Here is a 20,009-nt window from a genome sequence, read left to right on the forward strand (position 1 = left end):
GGACAAGGGAGGGGAAGGAGGAGGAGCAGGAGCAAGAACAAGCAGCAGGGCCGGCCGGCCGGGCGGCCTCGTCCGTCTCCGATCCGTCACAGCTCTCTGACCAACCCTTCTCCAGGCGCGCACAATCATCACCATGGCTGCTGTAAGTGCTACTATTACATGATTATTACATCCTCGTCCGCGCTTAATTACGTTTGCATTCGATCGCGCTGTCCGATTGCGTGGCGGCTTTGCTTGCGCTTCGCCGCTTCCCCGTCCGAAATGGTGCCATTGCCATTGCGCGCAGGGGCTGCGCGTGCGCGAGCCAACATCGCCATACCTGCATCATCGTGCCTCCATACGATGTTTTTTTTTAAAAAAAAGAATAAGATAAAAAAAGAGAGAGAGGGAACAAGATTCATGTGATGTTTCATGCATCACATTGCTTTTCTGTTATCGATTTTGTGGATTTGGGACCATGGCTCCTTCCCCTGCCCCCATGTGCGTGCCCATGTTGATGAGCGCCACCTTTCCCCAACCGCGGCGGTGCCTAACATTATAGCTAGCTCAATTCAGATTTTTATTTATTTATTTAAGAATTAAGAAAGAGGCAACAACGAGCGCAATATAGTGATATTCTTCCTCCGTTTCAAATTGTAGTTCGTTTTGATTTATCTAGGTTCATAGATATTATTACGCATCTAGATATAGTGTATGTATACATGCATAATAATATCTATGAACCTAGAAAAGTTAAAACGACCTACAATTTGAAACGGAGGGAGTACTCCGTACTACTAAGGGGCGTGTTTGGATCCTGAAGCTAAAGTTTAGTCCGTGTCACATCGGATATTCGGATGTTAATTAGAAGGACTAAACATGAGCTAATTACAAAACTAATTGCAGAACCCCTAGGCTAAATCGCGAGACGAATCTATTAAACCTAATTAATCCATCGTTAGCGAATGTTTACTGTAGCACCATATTGTCAAATTCGTTAGCGAATGTTTACTGTAGCACCATATTGTCAAATCATGGACTAATTAGGCTTAATAGATTCGTCTCGCGATTTAGCCTAGGAGCGATTTAGCCTAGGAGTTGTGAAATTAGTTTTGTAATTAGCCTATGTTTAATACTCCTTGTGATAGGGGCTAAAGTTTAGCCCGGGGATCAAACACCCCCTAAATCCAGAATTAGGCAGCAGCGAGCTGTCAAGGTGCATGCATCCCATGCGCTGGGAGTTTGGTGGCGGCCGCTGCTCGCTGGCTTGGGTAGTCAGACAGGGGTAAAGTTCACGGGTCTGAACACCATTATCGCTATTTGAACATGGGGCGCGCCGCAGCCGCACCCGACGATATCTTCTCCTTTCCGCCGTGCCGTCCGCACGCACATGGCATGGCGCGGCCGCGGACCCGTGCTCGGACGACTCGCCGTCGCCGGGTCGCGTCCTCACGGGCCGCCCCCATGTGCCCTTCTGTATGGGCATGGCACGATCGAGGCGATCGCGCCGGTGCATCCGGACAATGCGAAGCTTGGTCGAGCCTTAAAGTTTCGGCAAAGCGATTTGCAACGCGCAGGCAGGCTGAAATTTTGCGCGGGAACCGGATCGGAGATTAGCTGTTTCATTCCTTCTGCGACAATGACGCCGTCACGCAACGCGTGTACAATTATTGGTCGGTGTTAGCTGGGAACTGCCTGCCTTTGCTTCGTACTGGTGTTCGTTCGGCTGTCATGTGCTCTGTCTTTCTTTGTGTCAAAGGCAATTCTATTCAGTTTGGTTGCGACCTACTCTTAAGTACAGTGTCCATTTTTTTTTCACATTGCCTGACTTTTTTCTGTTTCTTAAAAAAACGCAAATTCCTTGTATTTCAAAAATGTTGAAATGCAAATGTCTAATGGCTTGGTTAACGTACACCCGCAGACCAGACTCGTTACCGGGGGTCGCAATTGCTCATCGAGATCCGTGCGCGTTGACTTTGCAGGCCGGGAACGCCGTCGTGCCCAAGTTCGGCTCCTGGGACGCCGAGAACATCGGCTACACCGTCTTCTTCGAGAAGGTGCGCGACAACAAGCCCGCGCCGGCGCCGGCGACGACCGCTCCCCCCAAGCCGCCAACCAGCCGCAACGGCGGCGGCGGCGGCGGCGGCTACGACTTCGACCCGTACGAGCACTACGAGAACCTCAGCAGGAAGGTGCCCTCGCGCCCGCCGAGCTCGCACGGCAGCCACGCGCCGGCGCCCGCTCCCAAGGCGCCCGCCGGCGGATACGACTACGACCCGTACGAGCACTACGAGAGCATCAGCAGGAAGGTGCCCTCGCGCCCGCCGAGCTCGCACGGCGGTCCCAAGGCGCCCGGCGGCGGCGGCGGATACGACCCGTACGAGCACTACGACAACCTCAGCAGCCGGAACGTGCCGTCCCGGCCGCCGAGCTCCCACGGCCATGGCCACCCACCGGCCGGCTACGACTTTGACCCGTACGAGCACTACGAGAACATCAGCAGCAGGAACGTCCCGTCCCGGCCGCCGAGCTCCCACGGCCACGGCCACGCGCCGCCGCAGCCGCACCACCGGCCGCAGAACCACCAGCAGCAGCACCAGCACCCCGGCGGCCACGGTTACCACCACCGCCGGACCGGGAGCAACGGCAGCAGCGCGGCGTCCGAGACCAGCAGCCGCGGCAGCAAGTTCTCGCCGCCCAGGCCGTACCAGCCCCGGTACAGCAGCAACACCACCAACAACAGCTACCCGGCGTCGCAGCCGCAAGCCGCCGGCCACGGCCACGGCCACGGCCACGGCGCCGCGCACGCGCACGCCCACCAGCAGCAGCAGCACCACCACCACCACGGCGCGCCGAGGGCGGCGGCAGCCTCGCCGTCGCCGTCGCCGCCGCGGCACCAGCCGCCCCCGCCGCCGCGGCGGCCCAAGCCGTCGGCGGTTCCGCGGTTCGGCGTGTGGGACGAGCAGAACGCGGCGGCGGCGGCGCAAGGGTTCACCGTGCAGTTCGAGAAGGTGAAGCGGCACCGGGAGGAGGCCAGGACGGCCCCCGCGCCGCCGGTGCCGGCGCCGCAGCAGATGATGCCTCACGTTCACGCCGCGGCGGCGGCGGCGGCAGGGGCGCGGCGGTACGGGAAGAGGAAGCCCAAGACCAAGAGGTCCTTCATGTCCAAGATGTACAGGTGCCTGTTCCCAAGGGTCCGAGAGTGTGAGTGAGAGAGTGAGTGAGGCCGCATGTCGGTAATTACTAGTAGTGGTATAATCCAACGACAATTACCACACAATCGTATACGTGTTCTTCGGCAGGGACTGTACTATGCTAGCATTTCTTGAAAAGATTTGTTCGTTCTTTTGTTCATTATTACTTCTATATACCGTATATGCATGTATAACTCCCGGCATTGGTCAAAGCATATGAAAATCATGTTGGGTACACGTATTCACGTGCTCCTTATTGACTTGGTACTTTTCATTGCACAGTTGAAGCATGGTAGAGATGATGGAAATAGAAAATGATGACTGAACAACTAAGTTATCGCTTGGAAGTTCAATGAGGCCCATTAACCCAAAATTTGGCCCATTGAGTCCATCAAACACCCTTCTCCCAGCAAAAAGTTGTCTACTACCAATGAACGCACGGCCCACCGCTTGGTATTTTTTTAAATATAAAAGGAACAGCTATTTGGCAATTTTGTTTTTGCCCCCCAACTCGTATCAAAATAGAGTATTAACTCCAGTTCTTTGACGCATGTTTCTTTCCTCCTCCGGTCTTCAGTTGTTAAAATTAATGGGGCTTCGATTTGATGCACCATAACCCCTTATTCAACACTTGCATTTCCCTTGTGGCATCTTCAAAATTACCATTTGAAAACTTGAACTAGTGAGCTTCTAGGTAGATGTCTACCGTTTGGAGAACACTTGACACCTTGAGCTCCGGATCTGTTTGGTAGATGGTACATATGTACATTTGTGTATTTACTCATGTGTACACAACACAAAAAAAAAATAGCATCTAGGATGACACTCATGTGTATTCAACACAAAAAGGTACCTAGGACAACACTCACGTGTACGGTGTACCCAACCTTTATGGATCGCCACGAACGCGCTAACCACTGCTGGTCTTGCACCATTGACCCCAGCAGCGCCACCAAACCATAAATCACACTCGTCGCCGGCGTTTGCGCACCGGACCACTATTGTGAGCACCATCCTCCTTCCTCGTACCATCTCCCCTTGCTGCCCTCTAACTAACCCGTGATAAACAATGCCATCTTGGTTGTTGCATTGCTCGGTGACCACCTTTGTGTGTGTGTTTGTGTGTGTGTGTGTGTGTGTGGGGGGGGGGGGGGGGGGGGGGGGTTGATAAGAGTCCATTACTACCGGACATCCAACCGGGTGATGAAATCTTACTAAAAACAAAAAAATTTGCCATCGTAGCTTCACTGTGCTATGCCCGGCCGTAGCCCGACCACGTGCTGCTCATGCCGCCAAAACCAGAGAGAGGGAGCGAGGGAGAGATGAGGGGCTCCCAGATCTGGACACCCTGCCTCGCCAAGGCGCCGTGCCCACTGGTAGCTGTCGTCACTTGGGCGCACCGCGCACGCCACTAGATCCCAGTCACGCACCGTTGTAGCGCTGTTGCGTCCACCCCATCTGTGCAACTAGAGCTTTACCTTCGCCCAAGCTAGTGCTGCCTTTGCCCAAAACGGCGCCCCTTGCCGCTGCACCTCGCCTTGTGTCCCGCTACTACTCCTTACATCTCCAGCGGAGGGGGAAGGGGAGCGGAGAACCTCGAGAGGAAGTGGAGAGGGAGAGGCTGGCGGAGAGAGGAGGGGATGGGATGTAGATAAGAGAGAAGGGAGGGAGAGGAGACCGGCGGAGAGAGGAGGGAAAGAGGATGCAGATAAGATAGGAAAGGGGGAGGTTTTTGTGAACGGATTTGAACCCGAGATTATAACTACTTTTAATACAAAATTTCGGGTCCAGAATAACCTTTCACCAATGGGTTATATTACAAACTAGCAATGAAAGCCGCATATTGATCAAAGCGTCGCATTAAAAAACTATCGCATCCGTATCAAAATATTTGTCACTGCCGACTTTTAGTTACCACGTTTGACCATTTGTCTTATTCAAAATAATTATGAAGTATTATTATTTTGTATGTGATTTACTTTATCTTTGAAGTGTGACTTATCTTTTCATATATTAGTAATAAATTTTTGAATAAAATAAATGCTCAAACATTACGAGGAAAAGTCAACCATGACAAGTATTAGGAGTATTTTTTTTTCTCAGGCAATCGAAGAATATTGTCCCCGTAATTCTTTCATCTATTACTGTGAATTACAAATCCTTGGTGATTAGATTATACTCAACTTGTTTTCCTGTGTGAATCGAAGGGGCCGTACGTTAATTGCTCATGTGTCCAGACATCACAGGACGCCCTCTTGGTAGCAGACTTCTAGCGTGTGGTTTGCCATAAGGCGGTTCACCTTCTCCGTGGGGTGGAACGCGTCCCAGAAGAGGAACTTGTCGGCGTCGTCGCAGGTGAGCGGCGCGTCGTCGTTGCACATGAACCCCATCTCGAACTTGCCCGTCGCGCAGCACCCCTCCTCCACGTTCTCCAGACCTGCCATGACACGCACAATAATCGTCGATCAGCACATGGATTTGCCCCGATCTTACGATCGAGCTGTTAGCAATCAGTTTGGTGCTCACCGAACTTTGCCGGGTCGGTGATGAGGTTGAGGAAGCTCTCGTAGACGGAGATGTACGCGAGCTTGAGCTTGGGGAACTCGGCCCTGAGCCCGCGCACCATGTCCTGGAGCTTGGCGTTGTACCTCCTGGCCACCTCGTTGTACTCCTCGACGCACCCGCCGCCGCGGAGCGCGTTGGTGGTGCGCTCGAGCGGCAGGCACCCGATGGCGGCGAGGCCCGCGAAGGTGACCCGCCGCGCGCCGAGGCGGTGGATCCGGGCCAGGAACTCCCGCGCGCCGGCGACGAGGAAGTCCTCGAACTCGTCCACCGTGAACTGCGCGAACCGGCCCGTCGCGAGCAGGAAGTAGTTCTCGAGGAAGTCGTTGGTGCCGATGCTCACCACGTGGAGCGCGTCGCGGATGACGGCGGCGGCGCGGGACCGGCCGAGGCGCGCGCGGAGGCGGCGCTGGTACTCGGCGTAGTACTCCACCTCCTTCCACAGCGGGATCACTGACTAGTGGGACGGCGTTCGTCAGCGCAGTGCACGAGTTTGATCCCATTTCGGGGTAGAAAGATGCATAAGGACTCAAAACATTTTTTTTAAAAAAAATTGTACAGCAGATTCTGTAATTCTGAGGTCCACGAACAGTGCCCGGCGGCGCTTGTTAGTAGGTGAGGAGTGTCAGTGCCCAAATGCATGCATGGTACATGCTCAGCGAAACATCCTAGAACTGATCAATCGCTGAAAACAGTCAGCGTACTAAATGCCGGCCGGTACAAGTGGTTGCAAGGTGAAGCAGAGAATAATTCTCTAAAAAGAGAGCTCGCATTCATGTCAGTGAAGTGCCCTTGCTCAAGACCCCATCGACCGGCCATGCGGTGGGTGCGACCGCCGGAACTGCACATCCCGCTGGCTGCCGCGCGCAAGGTCCCGGCCGGCCGGCCGGCCGGGCCTTCGTCTACCTCGGCCGTCGCATGCGAGGTCACGTACTACTGACCAGCCAGGGACGACCAGGGTTCATGTACAGAGCTGTAGCAGAGAATCATACTGGGAGTGCCCGTTCGTCCTGTGATCATGGGCAGCCTAGATGCGATCCATCTCATCTGGGCAGAAAAAACGGCGCAAAGCTGGAGCGAATTCAATGTGTTGACCCTGGGACACGCCGCCGTCTGGATTACGAGAAGACAAGGACACACACTGAATTCGTGGAGTTGGCGAGCACCATACCATACGTGCGATGGCCTAGCCAATCTGGGTTCTGGGTTTCTGATCCCTTTCTTCGCTACACTATTGGAACAGACAACGTCTCGCGTCTCCCCCTTTGAAACCTCAAGTTTACGAGGTTTAACGAGGTGACTCTTTTCTATATGGGTGTTTATGAACAGTAACACACATTCCTACCGTCTCTTTTTGCAGACGGTGTACGCGCGTACGACACTTCTGCTTCGGAACGTGAGTGAGCCGTGAGTGTTTTTGGTTGGTTTTCCAACCTACTTTTACTTTTGCAAAAGTCAAAAGCCAACCAAAAGACTTAAAAGCCATATGTGTTTTTACCTAAAAGTTGCTTTTACTCTAGTACAAAATCAAAAAAGCACATTCTCCCTGCTTTCAAGTACTTTTAGGATAAAAAATTACCCACCTGTCATTGGTTATGAAAGTACCGGTTCGTTTCCTCCCTATTTTATTTCTCCTGCACGCGCAATCCTCCGTCCGCCTCCTCCCCCGCACAGTCCCCGTCCGTCTCCTCCCGGCGCCCCTGGCGGCCCGCCGCCCGCCCCACCCGCCGCGACTGAACCACCAGAAAATCGAAGTTCCCCGCCCGCCAGTTCCACGCTGCCCCGACTCGACCTCGTCGTGGAGTTCTACCATCCCGGCCACCTCTTCTCCACGGGATGACACAAATTGACTCAAGGTGATGCCCTGATGCTCCCGCATTCGTTTCCTGTGCTACCGCCGGTGTAGTCGTCGGAAATTCGGCCAAATGCCGCCCCACCGTGAACCACCCGTCGCCGCTCGTCACCGGCCATGCTCCGGTCGTCGTCCGACCCTAGCGACTAGGCACGTGGATGCACCTCACCGTATTGGTCGCGTAGACATAAACCCCCTCGCCAGAGACAAAGACCGGCGGCGTCAAGTGGACCTTGGGCCCATTTTGTCAGTGATGCTTCCAGGGAGTGGCTGGGGAGGAAGAAGAAGGGGCTGATGAGCGGGACCTGCTCGTCAGTGAGAGAGGGAGAGAGTGGAGTGGGGTGGACTGTGAATTACATGTAGTGTCCACTCAACAGTTTATTCAGAAACCACAGCTACTCTAACCAAATAGACTTCTCCTTTTTTCCACAGCTGCTTTTCTACAGCCCACAGCTCACGGTAACTTTTTCGAAAGTCACGGAACAATCAAACACACCCTAAGTTCTGCTTCCGCGGAGAGACTCACATGTGTGGCGGAGAAACTAACACGGCACAAAGAAAAACATACCAGTACGCTGGCGGTGGCGTTGTCGATGCCGGTGCCGGCGGACGCGAAGCACACGCCGCGGGCGAAGTCATCGATACCGTAGGCCGGGTCGAGGTACGCCGGCACAAGCGGCGGCAGGCCCAGCGCCTCCGAGATGAGGTCCGGCGGCAGCCGCCCGTTGCCGAACCGCCCCGTCGCGCGCGGCCCCCCCGGCATGTCGCGGCCGTAGGGCGGGAAGTCGGCGCGAAGCGGCGTCGGAATCACGTTGTTGTTGCCCGTGTCCACCGTCGAGTCCCCGAACACGATCACCGCCGGCACACGCGGAGACGCCGCCACCGTTGTCGTCAGCAGCAGCACCGCCGCCGCCACCAGCTGCTGCTGCAGCAGCAGCGCCGCTCCGGCCCCGGGACGGCGGGGTGGCGCCATAAATGGCGGAGGGTGATCGATGCGAGTGACGGCGAGCGAGCTGCGAGCGAGTAGTGTTGGCTGAGACTGAGGAGTGCGCGGCTGGTTTCTCGCCACAATAAATGGAGGTGAGCTGGTGAGGTGGCGGGAAGCTGGGAAGGGAACTGTGGCAACAGGGCCAGCAGCTACAACACCAAACACCGCTGAGCTGGGGTCAGAGCTAGAGCTCACAAGCGTGGTGTCTGTTGCGTCGAGTTGTCGCTCGCTCTTGGCTTGCAGAGCGCCAGAGCCGCAAGGCTCGAAGCTGAATTTTGCTTGCATCCTGAGAGCACGCCAGTCGAGGGAATTTTGTTGCATCTGCAGCTCTGCACCACTCATACCTTGCGCCCTGACATGTCTTATGAGACCTTACTCTTACACATTGTGGGAAAATGGATTTTGTGATCTTGTGTGTATATGCCATTTTCTATTGGTCAGTATCTAATTGAAACGTACATGGTTCTAGAAAGTGAAAAGTCCTATTTTCACCTTGCAACTGTAGCACAAGTCTAATTTTCAACCCACAACTACAAAACCGGACAGGAAGAGCCATCCAACTATCAAAGCCGGGCAAATTTGACCCTTTGAGTGGTTTCGATGGTGGTTTTGCATTTTCTAGAAATTTAAAATTTTTTGGTTTAATAAAAAAATCATAACAAATTCATTTCAAATCCAAAAAATATAAAATTGGTACCAAAAGTTTTCAAAAATGCAGGCTATTTGTTTGTACTATATTTGGAGTTGTTTACATCATATTTGTTACTATTCCTAGTGTTTAATTGATTGTAATAAAACACAAGGAACATGCACAACTAAGATTCAAATAATGCCAAATAGAATACCAACAAATAGGTTGCATTTTCAGAAAATTTTTGGCACCAATTTGATATTTTTTTGATTTTAAATAAATTAGTTATGAATTTTTTAATTAAACCTGAACTTTTTGATTTTCTAGAAAATGCAAAACCACTCATGAAACCATCTAAAGAGCTAAATTTGCCTGGTTTTGATAGTTGGATGGCTCTTTCTATCCAATTTTGTAGTTGTGAGTTGAAAATCAGACTTCTGCTACAGTTGAAGGGTGAAAATTGGACTTTTCCCTTCTAGAAATGATGAGAAAAGCATTATGGTTGTAATCAACACAATAAAATTTAAAAATATCCTTGTCAAGGGGCGGAGCCAGGGGGTGGCCAGCAGGAGCCATGGCCCCCCATAACAAAGCAGCAAAAAGTATTTTACCTCCTGTGTTGCACGTTGTAGGTTTAGTACAGATGTTCTAATGCAATCAATTTTTGTTTAGATACTACATGGACCTCTTGGCATGGCCGAGGACCTGCCTTTTGTTTATGCACAGCACCCAATCTCCCTTGTATACATGACTGGTTCGTCTCATAGCTCTTGCTTTGCTGCACCACAGCACACAGACAGTACAAGACCTTCCCCTTTCTCTAGCAGTCCAGCCCTATAGTGTGCTCTGACGCTCTATACTTGACACCGGCTCCAGCTGCAGTCCTCCGAGGCAACTGCAGACCTTGCAAGCTACAACGAGCAAGGCTAACGCTATTGCAGAGTCTATGCTTGTCTAAGCAAAATCATTTTACTGTCAGGCCGGCCCCCCTAAGCAAAATTCCTGGCTCCGCCCCTGTCCATGTCACAAGGCAGAATTTTTTGCACTTCTTGTAGTTTAATTAGCTTAAAAAATTATCTTCAAAGATGACAAAATATGTAACTTCATATCACCTTAATGTAAGTTAAACGATCTGCTGCAATTCTCTTCTTTAATGAATCAATTACAGATAAAACATAGTGGGAGGCAATAATTTCTTCTTCAACGACCACAACTGTCATGCTTGTAACCCCAAAAAGAATGGACAGTGACTTTACCATGACAAGCCCGTTTACAAACTCTGAAACTCACATAAGTGCGTTAAGATAGTATATGTGTGAATAACACAAACCTCAATATCGAAAACATGGCCACTGTTGCAGCCAAGCTAAGATATTGTTAGCCCCACTGATCGCACCGTTTTGCACGAAGAAATGAAAATGTAGGTCAGTGACAGTGAGTGTAGGTGCATGTACCTCCGCGCCACTGTACTGCAATGGAACTAGCAACACACGAACTCACGAACAAACGCCATGTGTCATGTGTGTGCTTGCAACCTAGAGTTGAACAACTAAATCGATTCACGGATAAATTTGGTGTTCTTGACAACGATGATCTTGTTGGCGCGTGTCTAGCGTCGAGCAAGATCATGCAACAGTACTGTTCCATCACCATTTCACTAGAGGAACACGTAGAGCGTGGTGTTCATCTTCCGTTCGGCGATGAAGCGGTGGAGGTGCTCGGTGGGGTGGATGGCGTCCCAGAACGCGAACTTGCCGGCGTCCGCGCACGTCAGCGGGCTCGCCTCGTTGCACATGTACCCCATCTCGAACCGCCCCGTCGCGCCGCAGCACCCGGCGCCGACGTCCTCGAACCCGTGCGCCGCCGGGTCCGCGAGCACCTCCGCCACGGCGCCGTACACGTCGCCGTACACCACCCTCGCGCCGCCGCCGAGGCCTCCGTCGAGCCGCGCCACCAGGTCGCGGAGCCCCTCGTTGAACCCGCGCGCCACGGCGTTGTACTCCTCCGTGCACGCGCCCGTCGCCGCGCGGCGCTCCAGCGGGAGACAACCCATCGGCGGGAGCCCGTTCAGGTCCAGCTTGCGCGCCCCCAGCGCGTGCAGCGCGTGCGCGAACGACTCCGCGACGCCGAGGAGGTAGCCGGCGTAGTCCGACGCGGCCGCGTACCGCGCCGCCTGACCGGACGGCACGCCGTAGTAGTTCTCCAGGAAGTCGTTGGTGCCCATGCTGACGATGTAGAGCGCCTCGGAAAGCGTCTCCTGGGCCTTGTCGTCGCCATGGAAGCTCCGGAGCCTCGCCGCGTACTCCTTGAAGTAGTCGAGCTCTTTCCATAGCGGCAGGACGGACTGCGAAACAGACCAAGCTCTTGGTGACCATGGCAATGTCGTAATCGGCGTCAGAGCTGGCATGGAAATGCATTGCACGGTAGCTTACGAAAAGATCGGACGTGGCGTTGTCGTAGCCGGCGCCGGCAGAGGCGAAGCAGGCGCCGGTCGCAAGGCTGCTCATGTCGGCGTTCGGGTCAAGGTACGCCGGCACGAGTGGCGGCAGCCCGAAAGCCTCCGAGATGAAGTCAACGGCGAGGCGGCCGTTGGAGAACCGGCCGGTGGGCTGGCCGCCGCCGCTGCCCACACGGAGGTCGCGCCCGTAGGGGGCGAAGTCGCTCTTGATGACAGTGGAGATGTAGTTGTTGTTGCCCGTGTCGACCGTCGAGTCGCCGAACACGATCAGCGCCGGGACCTTCGCCGCCGCTGGCCCGCCGGAGAGGATGTGCAGCTGCAGGAGCATGAGAGGTACAAGAGAATGCCGCAGAGTCGACATGTCCTGCCTGCGTGCACAGATCGATGCTGGGGAATGGTCTGCGGTTCCTCCAGGTCAGCAAGTGTGGCTCAGTTTCTGTTGATTGGGTCATGTCAGGTACCAATTTCTTGATGTGCTGCCCTCGCCTTTCTGCAGGGTTTGGCGAGCTACTGATGACTCGCTGTCATGGGATTTCAGGCCAACAACTGTTGGAGACTGCAGATAACTGCAGATAACTGAATGGAAACTTCCATTTGTCTCTAGTCTATTGTCGTTTGATATTCTTTTACTACTATTCATCCAATAAAATACAATCTTCTTTTCCTACAACGTCAACTTTACAAAATTTGTCCAAACCATAGTGCCTGTAGACGAGTGAAAACCTTGTGAAGTACAGTACTAGTAAAGCATCGTCCGGGATCAGTCGCACACGGGCCAGGCTCTTGGGCAAATGCAACCAAGCCCATCATACAGACCCATCGCGGCCCATTCATACAGATCAAGCGTGGCGCGAGTCTCTGGCTCTCCCTCCGCCAGTCCGCCGCTCCATCTGCCGTCATCACCGAGTATGTCCTGTTTGGCATGACTCCAACTCTGGGTGGAGTTGGAGCTGTCTGGTGAGAGTGTTTGGCTGGGAGGGTGTCCCTAGCTCCAGAAAAGAGGAGTTTGAGGGTAGATTGACTTTCTTACCCCTGGTTCGACTTGAACTACTTCACAAATATAAAATGAAACTACATGCATTGAAGTCCAAAATAATAATAAAAATTACATGTTCCAAAAATTTAAAATTTCGAAATAAATTCATAGTTCCAAAATAAGGTCGTTACAATAATCATTGCACTAATTCCATGTTAGGGCAATTGATGTAGCCATACTATCACGAAAGGTGTCCATAGTCACAAAGCTTGATTCCGAAGTTGATCCATCGGAGGTATGTTGAGACACAGCATACTTGTTGTATCTTTCCGGAATAGTAGGCATGTAGGTAGGATCTCTATCAAAATTAGCAAAGTCCACATCAATGCTAGCATGTTCACGTATGAAATTGTGTAGAACCATAGTAGCAGCAACAATCTTCTTTTGTGTGACCATTGAATAACCGGACATCTTGTAAAGGATTTGCCATTTCATTTTTAACACTCCAAACGACCGCTCAATAACATTACGAACAGATGAGTGTATACGGTTGAACTTCTCTTTTGGAGTATTTGGTTCCATACCTCGATGCCACTCGGGTAAGTGGTACCTTTCACCCTTGTATGGAGCCAAATACCCCAGACGATTAGCATAGCCCGGGGGTGGACGGCCGCCGGCAGGGGCTACGGTGGTGGCGCGGCTAGGGTTGCGCCAGCGCAGTACACGCGGCGCGGGCGGGACTACTCGCGAGGGAGAAAAACAGAGGCGCGAGGGAGAAGAATGAAACGTTATTTTTGTGTAATCAGTGGCAATGGTGGGTAATTACCCACCAACTCCACGAGGAGGTTCAAAAGAGGGGGTTTTGGAGCAGCAAAAGAGGTGCTCCAAAACTCCACCTCCATTTGTACTACAGCTCCATGGAGTTGGCAGCTCCATGGAGTTTTGGAGTTGGGATGTTTGGCTACTTTTTTTGTTGGAGTCGCTGGAGTTGTGGAGTGGAGCTATGCCAAACAGGACCTAGTCGCCAATGGATACGGCGAGCGAGCACGGAGCTGACCAAGGAGAGACGGAGGATCAGGAGGACCTGGTGCGGCAGCTACCCGACGACGCGCTCGCCGACGTCCTGCGCCGCCTGCCGCGCCGCGGCCTCGCCGCGTCCAGGTGCGTCCGCAAGGCGTGGCGCGACGTCATCGACGGCCGCCGCCTGCTGCTCCCGCACCTCCTCCCGCACAAGGTCGGCGGCATCTTCATCAACTTCAACGTCTTGGAATCATGGGAGTTCCTCGCCCGGCCGACGACGACCGCAGCAGGCCCCGCGACCTCCGGCGATTTCGACTACCTGCCCGACCTAAACGAGGGGTCCTTCCTCCGGGATCACTGCAATGGCCTCCTCCTGCTCTACGATGTCGTGGCCAACCCCGCCACGCGAAGGTGCATGGGCTCGCTTGCCCAAGCGCCCACCTCCGCGCATGAGCGAGGAATACTTCTACGAAGATGAGTATCTCGTGTATGATCCTAACGTCTCGCCGCACTTTGAGGTGTTCTCGATACCTCGCATTTGGCACAAGGAGAAACCTGGAAATTTTGGTTATGATAGTGCCAAGGATAAATTGGACCCCTCGCTTGAGGAATTAGAATGGCCGCCGTCACAATACGTTCTGAATGTGATCTCGTCGGAGTCTCTTTCTTCAGGGACCATTAATTGCTGACCTGAGGTTGGCTTGTATTCATGTCGAGAAGCGTTACACAGCATATTGGAAAGGAGAATTTTATGTGGGCTGTGAAGCTGATTTTCTTATGAGGTATTGAGGCACACTTCCATTGTAGCTACGCAATTATACGATTATTAACACTTTTTCGACGGTCGATATTTTGCAGAATATCTTTAATCAAACAAGACATACCGAGTAATTAAACCACCAGTAGATATTAAAGTCCCGATGACAGGAGGACTTCATCTAGGAAGATCTGAGAAAGGGGTGTACTGTGCTTTAGCAAATTATTATTCACTTCTTTCATATCAGCTTCGGGTTTGGATCCTCGTCCGTGTAACCAATGCAAATGGAGTGGATGTTGAAGCATGAAGCTAACCTTAACTCTGTGCTAGCATGTAAATAAAGAATATAATGGACAAACTAAAGGTCCCTGGATCTTCCAAGATATCAATTATTATGATCGAGCTGGAGGGTACAATGTTGATGCAGCAGAGCAAGCAAAATTTGAGTGGGATTCTGATAATGACAATGTTCTTCAGATTAATTCGAAGATCGTAGATAGTTTGATTTGTATAATACGTTAAGATTTGTATAGTATGCTAAGAATTGTATATATATATATACACACACTAAGAATTGTATATATAGTAATTGTATAAATATTATTTTGATTCATTTAAATACTAGTTTGATTTCATTATAAAAAAAGTCTCAACTACTAAAGGTTAACTAAAGAGGTACGTCCGTGATGCATGAAATTACAAGCACCATACAGGCGCCTGCATGGCGCGCGTCTGAAATTTCAAGCAGGACTTTAGTCCCGGTTGGAAAAACCAACCGGGAGTAAAGAGCCCTGTCCCGCGCTTAGCGTGGCAGGCCCTGTAGTCCCGGTTAGTTTTACCAACCGGGACTAAAGGGGGGCTTTAATCCCGATTGAACAACCCGGGACTAAAGACCCACTTTTTGTCTTGATCGATTTATCCCGGATGGATTTTCGGAAGATTTGTTCCCTACCAACCGGAACTAAAGGCCCGTTTTCCACCAGTGATTGGAGATATGGTTGGCAAGTGCTGTGGCTATACTTATTTACTTGGATTTCATCCTTACAAGGAGGTGATCTTCCTTTATGAATCAATGAAAAGAGGATTCGCCTACCATTTAAATGATTCAAAGGTCCAAGACTTGGGTAATATGTACCCTAGAAATCATGGACGTGTCGCTGGCAACCATGCACTCGTAAGAGAATCTTTCCCTTACACACCATGCTGGATAGAAGACTTCCCTATAAACAATATAATTGATGCGGAAGATCATTTCAAAGTCTAGCTAGAATATAAACTTGTTTAACTTCGAGTACCAATATTGGGTTCGAGTGGCCATGCATCTCCCAATTCCCTTGCTATTGCCTTTCTTTGTTTCTTTTTTCCAATTTTTATTGCTACAAGTGCTACCAACTACAACTATTGTGTATCGACTAGTTTGTCACGTGAGTTCGACTACCTGTCTCAAGATATCTGCCTCTTTTTCGTTTCATAGAAGATATATACGTCCTGTTTCATTCATTTTAAAGTTCCTCAATTAACTATATGCAATGGTAGCAATACCTCCCAAGGTTGGCAGGTCTGTTCAGATCTGAAACGGTCAGCCGAACTCGCCGTGGTCAATCTCCTCTCTGATCTGCAGCCGCTATCGACTCTGTTCATCCTTAATCCACCATCTGAGTGTTTTCCCCTTCTGGCAATGTTTTTGAGACCTTCATCGACATTTCCAGCAAAAGTTCTGACCTCCATCTAGGTGAGTATGTATGTGCAGCGATGTCACGAAGGTAATGTTAGGCCTGGGGTGAGACAGTCCGCTCCCAAGACTAACAGGTGTAATCTCAACTGGAAATTCTGAATACACCTTCTAACACACTCAATATTGGAAACACATGCACAAGTGATGACAAGCCACAAGGGATCGTCGATGTGAGTCCTCATCAAGCAAAGAGATACGAGGTTGTTTAGATTTATATCAAAAAGTGAATGAGTCTAACCGTAGATTGACTGCTGCAAAAACTAACTCGTACCATCTTTGTGGAATCCTGTTTTTTGTTTTTTGGCAGAAGCTGAACTGCAAGTCTACCATCATCAGTATGGTAATCATCCGTTTATTCCGTTGTTTTTGTTATCGATCTTTTCCATGCCCTTTGGTGCCATTGTAATTTTTGTTGACATGCAATTGGTCTGCTCTCTCCGCAGCTCCATCTTTATTTGTTTGTATATGGTCTGTTGTACCTATCAAAGACATTCCAGCACAACTGATCTATAAAATCAGGCTTTTTGTTTACTCTTCGTTTATCACAATACATTTTTTATTGTACAGTTTCTACGGGCTAGGCAAGGTTGATCGATATTATTTTGTTGCAGAATGTTTAATCAAACTGCAACAACCTTCACATCAAATATTTTTAAACAGTCAAGATGTATGGTTTCATAATATTTGTTATTGTCGACATATTGCATACTATGTGCTTATTTCACAAACAGTAATGTTATTCATATGCTATCCAGTCACATCTCAATCATCCTCTTTATTTTAATCATACCTATCTCTTCATCAACTTCAAAGTAACAGGTTATGTTCTGCGATATGCTTTCAGCTTCAGTCTGTACTAGCAGGCGCCGGAAGTTAACAGAAGGATACAAGCATGCCTATCCTTTACTAGATGGATTTGACTTATTTTTTTCACCAAATTACTTCTACTTTTTCTAAAAGAATAGATAAGTCACTAACCATTCATAATGCAAACATATTTACCTTCATCACCAAAATGTGCCGTTCCCACTAGAACATAATATTTTCACTTGTGATTTTGTGCTTGGGACGCATGTCAAATTGCCCCCAACGTTTTCTCTGTTGCCAAGACCTTTTTTTTTAATGTTTCCCCACGTAAAAAAATATATTCATCCTTTTGGTGTCTCTTTGTATATAGGTTCTGCCGTGCGTACCATAGGATCCTTTGAAAATGGAAACTACGGAGTAATAAACAATAAAAACGATGACTTGAGATCCACTGTATCTGGCACCAGGCCCACGACATGAAACAAAGCCCAGATGGGCCCACAAACACGGAAGGCGCCAGTAGACACTAGACAGCCCATGGTAGCCCAGCCCAGCCCAGACAAAGTCGCCAGATCCACCAGATCACGCCCCTTCCCATCCTCGGCACCACCGATCCCCCTTCCTCTCCACCGCCGCCGCAGCCTCTCCTCGTCGTCGCCGGTGACGATGATTCCGCAGAGCCAGAGCAGCTCCCTGCAGCGCCTTCACCACGTCGAGAAGGTATCCTCGCGGCCCAACCGCTTCTCTCCTCCCTAATTAGGGTGGCTGTTGGTTCGGATCCTGATTATTATTGGTTCGTCGGCTGGGTGTTTGTTGTTCATGTGCAGCGGATAGTGCGGGTGCTGGAGCTTGCGGGTGCGGTGATGGAGGAGCTCGGAAACTCTCAGGGCCCCCGCACCGATGCAGTCGGCGCGCACTGCCGCGAGTTCATGCTCGCTATGAAGGTAACGGGCCTACTGTGTTCCACTTCTCCCAGCCTTCCTGGCCACAGATCGTAAAGCTGCTTGCTCCCGGATCCCTACCGTTGCTCGTTACTTCGCCTCAATCCTCGCTAAGGCCATGCTAGAGCGACTCGTACTGAAAAATTAGCAGTCGGTTTCAAAGTGCTGTATGCAAAATTTTGCTGTTGCCAATGTTGCCTGCTTTCCATCAAACCGACTATGTAAATATAAACATGTGCCGATCAATTGCTTTTTATTCTACTGATTGAAACGTATGTGCTAAAAATGATGCAGGCTAACTCACTGATTCATTATTGTTTTGGTTGGACTAGGATATTCAAACGACTTTGCGTGAGGAAATCAAAAGTGCTTGTGAATATCGCCCATTTGAAAAGTGTGATTACAGCGCAAGGATTGCTAACGAGATATGCTGTAAGAAGCTGGAGTATGTAATTGAGAAGTTGGATACCATGCAACAGAACCTTGGACAGAGCCCTGATGATATTTAGCCTGCTGGCTGCATATTGGTAAGTGCAGCAGACCCCTTTTTCTTTATGTGTGTGTGTGTGTGGTGGGGTTGTATCCTAAAGACCTAGACCCCTTATATGAAGGAGTATAAAGTGTAGACTGCATAGGTAATAAGGAATACTAGTATGATGATAGTAGCCGTTCTTCACATGCTACTTCTCCATGTCTATAAGAATTAGGTGATTTTGTTCAATATTCTGTTGTGGTGGTAGTGAATTAGCTCTCTTCAATTTCTTGTACGTGCAACTGCAGGGCAACCAGTATGATCTGTAACACTACGTGCTTACATGGATGGGCTTTTATTTTGCTTGTAAATTAGCCTGCAGGAGTTCTTTTCATTCATGTCTTGATACTTTAGACGTTAAGCCTTCGTATTGTCATCCTCAATGTGTGATTCTGGAGTTTGAGAGGATGAACTTTTACACCAGATATTCATATGGAAATACGCTGCTGTTATCTTGGGGAATCATGTGGCTAGCTCTTGTGATATGTAGTATTTGCTGATATCTTCCTATACATTTCATATTTGGGGGGTAATTGTTGTTTTCCTTCATAATGGTGATGGAGTAATGGTCTTTTCTGGCACTCATCTTTGATGAATTGTCTACCTTCTGAACAGCGATCAGTTTCCTCTAGAGTTAAATTACTCATAGTCGGTCGATTATTTTCAGGTCTGGGAGCAACATATATCTGATCGAGCAGTATACAGAAGGATCATAGAAGCTTTCTATCAACTTATAATAGCAGGAAGCTTTGCTCAACTCTGGGATCGTAACTTGTGTTTTGTTTGTAGTGCATTCTGCGGGGACAGTGTTCTTAGTTTCAGCCGCAGCAGTGCAGAACAGCTGCCTGCTGATGCCCAGTAGCACAGATCTTGGCTCGAGTAGCATTCTTGGGCTTAAAATGGAGGAAGTTTAAGGCACTATATTTTACTGATGAGAGTTTGCACTTCTGTATGCATACAATTGTTTCATCCTTAACATGTCTTTTGCTATATCGTTAACTCATTCTTGTGTTTTGCTGATATGGTTCAACATCCATAGCATTCGAGGTTCAGGTTTTGACTGCTGTAAATAATGTATGGTTGTTTAATCTATTTTAGGGCAGGTAAAACATTAGCCATTTGTCTGCCAATAAACTTGAAGTCTATGGCTTGTAGACACATCAACCTATTGAAGTATTCTGTTCTATGATTTTCAGTGTCTTCAGAGTGATTTTTTTATTTGCAAGCTTGTTCTTTGATGAAGCCACCAATCTGGTTAACTACATGCTTGATTTGAGGGTGGAGAGAAGGCATCCATCGAGTCCTGTAGCATGTGAGTTCGAGGAGTGTGGTGGACACATGAAGTTAGCTGACACTCTTTAAGGTTTTATGTGACATTTACGACAAGTGTCCTGGGGAACATACCTCTGCTGAACAGAGGAGAATGGTTAGGGAAAGCAGTGGAGGACACTGCTGCTCTTAAGAGAAAGGCATTGCTTGGTCAAGGCTCCTGGGACCTCAGGGCTGTGGCTGTTCACTCCGAGAGTTCTGCAACAGCAGTTACAGAGGAAGTCCAAGAAGCATCGGAGCTAACAACC

The 20,009-nt window shown here is 49.9% G+C and overlaps 5 protein-coding genes across 5 annotated transcripts; 3 read left to right on the plus strand and 2 right to left on the minus strand.

The window, feature by feature from the left end:
* Window positions 1-3,440, plus strand: LOC117857830 (uncharacterized). Its single transcript, XM_034740706.2, has 2 exons — window positions 1-142; window positions 1,962-3,440. The coding sequence occupies exons 1-2, from the start codon at window positions 134-136 to the stop codon at window positions 3,189-3,191; spliced, it is 1,239 nt and encodes a 412-aa protein (XP_034596597.1). The 5' UTR covers window positions 1-133; the 3' UTR covers window positions 3,192-3,440.
* A 1,804-nt stretch (window positions 3,441-5,244) lies between these two features.
* On the minus strand, window positions 5,245-8,875 carry LOC117844401 (GDSL esterase/lipase At2g42990). The gene is made up of 3 exons (XM_034725115.2): window positions 8,156-8,875; window positions 5,700-6,192; window positions 5,245-5,610 (listed from the first exon to the last, which is right to left on the minus strand). Exons 1-3 carry the CDS (start codon window positions 8,858-8,860, stop codon window positions 5,414-5,416), a joined length of 1,395 nt encoding a protein of 464 aa, XP_034581006.2. The 5' UTR covers window positions 8,861-8,875; the 3' UTR covers window positions 5,245-5,413.
* A 1,464-nt stretch (window positions 8,876-10,339) lies between these two features.
* On the minus strand, window positions 10,340-12,240 carry LOC117864453 (GDSL esterase/lipase At2g04570). Its single transcript, XM_034748570.2, has 2 exons — window positions 11,639-12,240; window positions 10,340-11,550 (listed from the first exon to the last, which is right to left on the minus strand). Exons 1-2 carry the CDS (start codon window positions 12,023-12,025, stop codon window positions 10,864-10,866), a joined length of 1,074 nt encoding a protein of 357 aa, XP_034604461.1. The 5' UTR covers window positions 12,026-12,240; the 3' UTR covers window positions 10,340-10,863.
* A 1,427-nt stretch (window positions 12,241-13,667) lies between these two features.
* LOC117853105 (uncharacterized) lies at window positions 13,668-14,587 on the plus strand. Its single transcript, XM_072291270.1, is given in 2 exon segments — window positions 13,668-14,072; window positions 14,074-14,587. Coding segments are annotated over 2 exon segments (681 nt in total). The 3' UTR covers window positions 14,350-14,587.
* Window positions 14,588-17,517: 2,930 nt separating this feature from the next.
* Window positions 17,518-19,435, plus strand: LOC117848284 (mediator of RNA polymerase II transcription subunit 11). The gene is made up of 4 exons (XM_034729630.2): window positions 17,518-17,679; window positions 17,787-17,903; window positions 18,233-18,427; window positions 19,100-19,435. Exons 1-3 carry the CDS (start codon window positions 17,626-17,628, stop codon window positions 18,407-18,409), a joined length of 348 nt encoding a protein of 115 aa, XP_034585521.2. The 5' UTR covers window positions 17,518-17,625; the 3' UTR covers window positions 18,410-18,427; window positions 19,100-19,435.
* The last annotated feature ends 574 nt before the right edge of the window (window positions 19,436-20,009 follow it).

Source organism: Setaria viridis, chromosome 1 (assembly GCF_005286985.2).
Source record: "Setaria viridis chromosome 1, Setaria_viridis_v4.0, whole genome shotgun sequence".
Taxonomy (NCBI): Eukaryota; Viridiplantae; Streptophyta; class Magnoliopsida; order Poales; family Poaceae; genus Setaria; species Setaria viridis.

Bases quoted from the DNA above. Each gene is read 5' to 3' on its own strand.
- LOC117844401 (XM_034725115.2), bottom strand. From the start codon at position 8,860: ATGCAAGCAAAATTCAGCTTCGAGCCTTGCGGCTCTGGCGCTCTGCAA. The intron at 6,193-8,155 runs GTATGTTTTTCT...CCGTCCCACTAG, and splicing joins ACGCCACCGCCAGCGTACTG to TCAGTGATCCCGCTGTGGAA. The intron at 5,611-5,699 runs GTGAGCACCAAA...GTGTCATGGCAG, and splicing joins CACCGACCCGGCAAAGTTCG to GTCTGGAGAACGTGGAGGAG.
- LOC117848284 (XM_034729630.2), top strand. From the start codon at position 17,626: ATGATTCCGCAGAGCCAGAGCAGCTCCCTGCAGCGCCTTCACCACGTC. The intron at 17,680-17,786 runs GTATCCTCGCGG...GTTCATGTGCAG, and splicing joins GCCTTCACCACGTCGAGAAG to CGGATAGTGCGGGTGCTGGA. The intron at 17,904-18,232 runs GTAACGGGCCTA...TGGTTGGACTAG, and splicing joins AGTTCATGCTCGCTATGAAG to GATATTCAAACGACTTTGCG.
- LOC117864453 (XM_034748570.2), bottom strand. From the start codon at position 12,025: ATGTCGACTCTGCGGCATTCTCTTGTACCTCTCATGCTCCTGCAGCTG. The intron at 11,551-11,638 runs GTAAGCTACCGT...TCTGTTTCGCAG, and splicing joins ACGCCACGTCCGATCTTTTC to TCCGTCCTGCCGCTATGGAA.